Source organism: Capsicum annuum, chromosome 6, assembly GCF_002878395.1.
Source record: "Capsicum annuum cultivar UCD-10X-F1 chromosome 6, UCD10Xv1.1, whole genome shotgun sequence".
NCBI classification, from domain to species: Eukaryota; Viridiplantae; Streptophyta; class Magnoliopsida; order Solanales; family Solanaceae; genus Capsicum; species Capsicum annuum.
Genome location: NC_061116.1, coordinates 129581494 through 129585810, shown reverse-complemented (window position 1 = coordinate 129585810; position 4317 = coordinate 129581494). Strand labels below are relative to the sequence as shown.

The following is a 4317-nucleotide window of genomic DNA, read 5'->3' as shown; positions in this document are numbered from 1 at the left end:
TAGAGAGCCATGTATGTATGTCGTCCATTTACATGTTTAACTCTTGCTTTCTCTTCTATCCAGAATATTGTATAAAATAAAATGAAAATTGAACGAATTTATAATTAATTCCTAAGTCCATTGTGCACTGACATATATACACATGCATTCAACTGGGTCACCAAGGAGATTCCCGGAAGAATGACAAAATAAAATCAAAGTATCTCTATATAATTATTTGCAATGCTAACTGACAACTAAAGCTAACTAGTTTTCTAAGAAAATTAGGTGGATTTAATTTATTTTTCGTTTATTCCCATTACCCAACAATGTTGTAGAGTAAAAATTCAGAAAATAAAACTAATATATCATTGCCTAGGTTTCCCCAATGATATATTCATACATATTGGGAACAACAAACCTTTTGCACAGTGGTAGCTCTAGCATATACATAGGACAAAAATCTGCTGCATAGGATGCTACTACTATTTAATCAAACAAGTACCTCAAAATCTCACTCAGAATAATGAATATTGTCTCCATTCAAAGAGTCAGATCTAGGGTATTTGCCTTCTTTCCATTATTTTCCTGATCATTGGTACTTGATGAGTACAAAGAAAGAGAAAGAAGATCCCCAACTTGTTCAGCTTTTAATCTTTTCAAATGATCATCATGATCCTCTCTTGTTGCTTTCAGTGAAAGGTTCAAATCAAGGTTGATTTCTGAATCGTGAATCTTTCTTTTATTGGATGTGCTTGTTATTGTTCCTGCAACCTCCTCACTCGTCCATCCTTTTCCCCTTGAAGAAGAAAGAGATATATTAGCCCGCACTTGTGTCATCATTTCTTGCTCTCTCCTGTTGAATTGTGTGGCTGTCTCAACTGTATTTCTATTGAATTGTAATGTCATTAGGAGATTCTGTTTTGCGGAGCTTATTCCAATTTGAGTCGGCCAAAATCTTTGATTTTGAAGGAATTGAGGCCGGTTTTGGTTTTTCTCAGTATCAATGGGTTTATTCCATGGAAATAATTGTCCATCTGATGAGAATCCATTGATGTGGCTTGCAAACCCATGTCTTGTACTTGTACGGGAGCCACCTCCAATATTCACGTTATAAGAATTGTACATAGAATTAGGTTGACGACTCCATAAAGCATTCTCATACCTGGAATATAATCATACAAAGAGGATATGGGAAAAAATATCAGGCAAATGAAATTTTTCTTGTAATGTATATTCCAGATTAACTACTGTCGTATAATTGGATAAATTATATAGAACATTGATTTGTTACCTTAAGCTTGAACTAGAAGTTTGGTTATACCCTTGTAGCCTAGGAAGTTGGGTGAGATTGAAAATATGATGATCTCCGTTCTCAAGTAAGGTTCTTCCGTCCGTAGAAACTGCTGCATATAAAATTTTAATTTGTCAATTAAAACATGATCATCACCAAGAACTATTTCAGAAACCCTAGCTTTGGCACAATGTAGCTAAATAATGAGAACAAAATAAAATAAATGAACTTACTTTGACTGGGGTCATCAGTTTTCTTGCTTCTGTACATCTAAAATAGTTTCCAAAGATAGAAAATAGAAATTAGTTTGCTAAGCAAAATAAGCTGCAATTGCGACCAAGAATTAATATGTAAATTTGAAAAAATATTTCTATACCTGAAGATGGCTCTTGACATGCGCTATGCTGAGGCCTTTAATGTTCATTAATTGAAGAACCAATTTTGGTGTAGCTCCTACAAATAAAAGAAAATCAAATAAAGTTCTTAGAACCCTGAAAATTACACTATTATCAGTTTTTCAAAGGATCTGTCGGACTATTGTAGTGAACAAATATTTGATCAATAGCTATACACTCAATTCTTTGTTTAAACTAAAATCGATTCTATTATTTATATAAAAAATAAAGTTCACATACTAAATATGAGATGCTTCTCTTCGAATAAAATCTCAATTCATCTATACTTACTATCTTGGCCTCCTAATCTTTCAACAGCATGAGCAAAGCGAAGATGGAGCTCAGGCGTCCACCGTAGCCTCGGAGTTTTGGAACGTACATACTGCCGTACACTTCCTGAATTGGTCTTTTTTCCGTTCTCTTCCACAGTGCTGTTACTAGAGCTGGTTCTTGTTGTACCTTGAGCTTTGCTTTTTTCTTCGGTCTCGAGATCGTCCTCCCCCTCTTCCTCTTCTCCGAATTCAATTTGGTTTTTGGGGCTCAATTTTGATTCTTCTGTACTACTGCTTCCTCCTTCCATCAAAAAAAAAAACTAATTGTGGCCCTTCACAAAATATTGAAAATCATTAGAAGGATGTTCAAGATGATTTTGAACAGTGCCTGCTTTTGCTTTTGCTTAGAAAATAGTATTGGAAAATGAAGACTTGTTACTTGTTTTTAAGAAGAGTTTCTCCTTGTAGCAAAAAGAGAAGAAGTGGCTAGAGTTAGGAATGAACTTTCTTCAACGGGCATATAAACAACATTCTCTCTCCATTTGTGGACTATTTTTAATCATGCGTGATTTGCATGGATGATATCGTAAAGTACATGTACATGTGTGGTGATAAATTCCTGCATGTTTATGTGTATGTGTCTCTTATGTTTATGTGTATACATACAGAATCGTAGATGATAAATTCTAGCCAATTGAAGTAGGTAAATGGCACATTTAAAGGATAATAATGACCTATATAACATACCAAGTTGCATGCGTATCCAAAGCTCAACAAGATGTTATATATATCTTTATCGTCATATTTTTGTAGAAAAACTGGAATTACTGCCACTCCTTCATTTTAATTTGCTTGTGTTACTTTCTTTTCTCATTGGTTTCAAAAAGAGTACTCCCCCGCCCCCCCCCCCCCCCCCCCTCTTTACAACTCATTAATTTAAACTTTCCACATGACATATTTTAAAATAACAAGATTAAAGGACATTATAATATATATATTTTCTATATTTTTAGTTTATCACAATAAGATTCAAAAAATTTCTTTATTTCCTTAAACTACATGCCAAGTTAAATCAGGCAAACAAATTAAAACAACGAGAGTAAATCTATTCCATTTTATATGGCATTTGCAGTAGAGGAGGTTTAAGATGTCATATTTTTTTGAAATTGTATTACTAACATAGTAAAAATATGGAGAATTGATATTTTAAAAGTTAGCATGATAGAGTAAACAACATCACGTATATCATTAAATTGTGTCAAAGATTAATTGTGGCATATACCACAACGGAAATCGTGAAAGTATTAGTTGGAAAGAATTGGAGTATTTTTGTATGAAAAGTGTTAGAGAAATAGTTAGACGAATATATATGGGCTAAGCTAAGGTTAAGTCTAATGTTTTCTTATATTGATTCGAGACCGGTTTGAAAGCATAATTTAATATATGTATTTTCAATATAAAGAAGGAAATGCAGAAAGATATTGGGATTTATAAGTCTAAATATACATTTTTCATTGTTTTAGGGAAGGCATCAACGTAGCTGATAGTCTTGCCTACTGATGAATGCAATTCACTGAGAATGGATCTATGTCTCGAAAGTACAATTACCCAAAGAAATTAGGGGAGCCTTGAACATGGATGAAAAGAATTATTCCTCTTTCTGTAAAAGTATCTTAAGAACTTATTTTATACGGATGGAAACATGTTCAAGAGCTACACTTTTGATGTACCTTGGTGTCCCTCTTGTTTGTAGAGGTTAAGCATCCTCAAACGCCAATTTTTGTGAGGAGATTAAAAACTCAACCTGCTTCATAGTATGGAGAATACTCCAAACTAAGTAGACATGGATGCTTTCCTACTATATTTTGTACATATTGTTTATAATAAAAAACTATTAAATTAAAAAAATGACATCCAAAAATATGATACAAACTTAATTAACATTGTAACGTACTAAAGAATAGGCATTTTTTTTCTTTTCATTTTTAGTTTGCTACGTGTGGTTATTGTAAGCAGTTTGCATTCAAGAACCGTCCCCCTTAAAGTCGAAAAATTGAGACATCTATTAATTGTACCCTTTTTAGTTTTGACGCCCATGATTCTCAACAGACCCTTTGAAGATTGTTTAAAATAATTATCTGTTGGTCCTATTGTTCATAATAAAATGTTCTTCAACAATGTTAGTTTTCTATTTCTTAAAAAAAAAAAAATATGACTTTGATTTTCATTATATACCTCATCCGTTCACTTTTACCTGTCACATTTTGACATGGTTCACCATTAAGAAGACAATTATTAACATGACTACTTTATCACAATTTCCCTATTAATTGATGGTTACTATTTTTAAAATTAATTAGTAGAATAAAAAATTAAT

General features: G+C 32.6%; 1 protein-coding gene across 2 annotated transcripts; it reads right to left on the bottom strand.

The window, feature by feature from the left end:
* Positions 1-256: 256 nt before the first annotated feature.
* Positions 257-2531, bottom strand: LOC107875017 (putative two-component response regulator ARR13). Of its 2 annotated transcripts, none has more exons than XM_016721681.2 (5): positions 1960-2531; positions 1650-1726; positions 1507-1543; positions 1274-1385; positions 257-1144 (listed from the first exon to the last, which is right to left on the bottom strand). In XM_016721681.2, the coding sequence occupies exons 1-5, from the start codon at positions 2246-2248 to the stop codon at positions 523-525; spliced, it is 1137 nt and encodes a 378-aa protein (XP_016577167.1). In that variant the 5' UTR covers positions 2249-2531; the 3' UTR covers positions 257-522. The 2 variants fall into 2 exon arrangements, with proteins under 2 accessions (XP_016577167.1, XP_016577168.1); XM_016721682.2 differs by having other exon boundaries at positions 1274-1382; positions 1960-2528.
* Between the last annotated feature and the right edge of the window lie 1786 nt (positions 2532-4317).

Bases quoted from the DNA above. Each gene is read 5' to 3' on its own strand.
- LOC107875017 (XM_016721681.2), bottom strand. From the start codon at position 2,248: ATGGAAGGAGGAAGCAGTAGTACAGAAGAATCAAAATTGAGCCCCAAA. The intron at 1,386-1,506 runs GTAAGTTCATTT...TTTTATATGCAG, and splicing joins AACTGATGACCCCAGTCAAA to CAGTTTCTACGGACGGAAGA. The intron at 1,145-1,273 runs GTAACAAATCAA...ATTATATTCCAG, and splicing joins ACTTCTAGTTCAAGCTTAAG to GTATGAGAATGCTTTATGGA.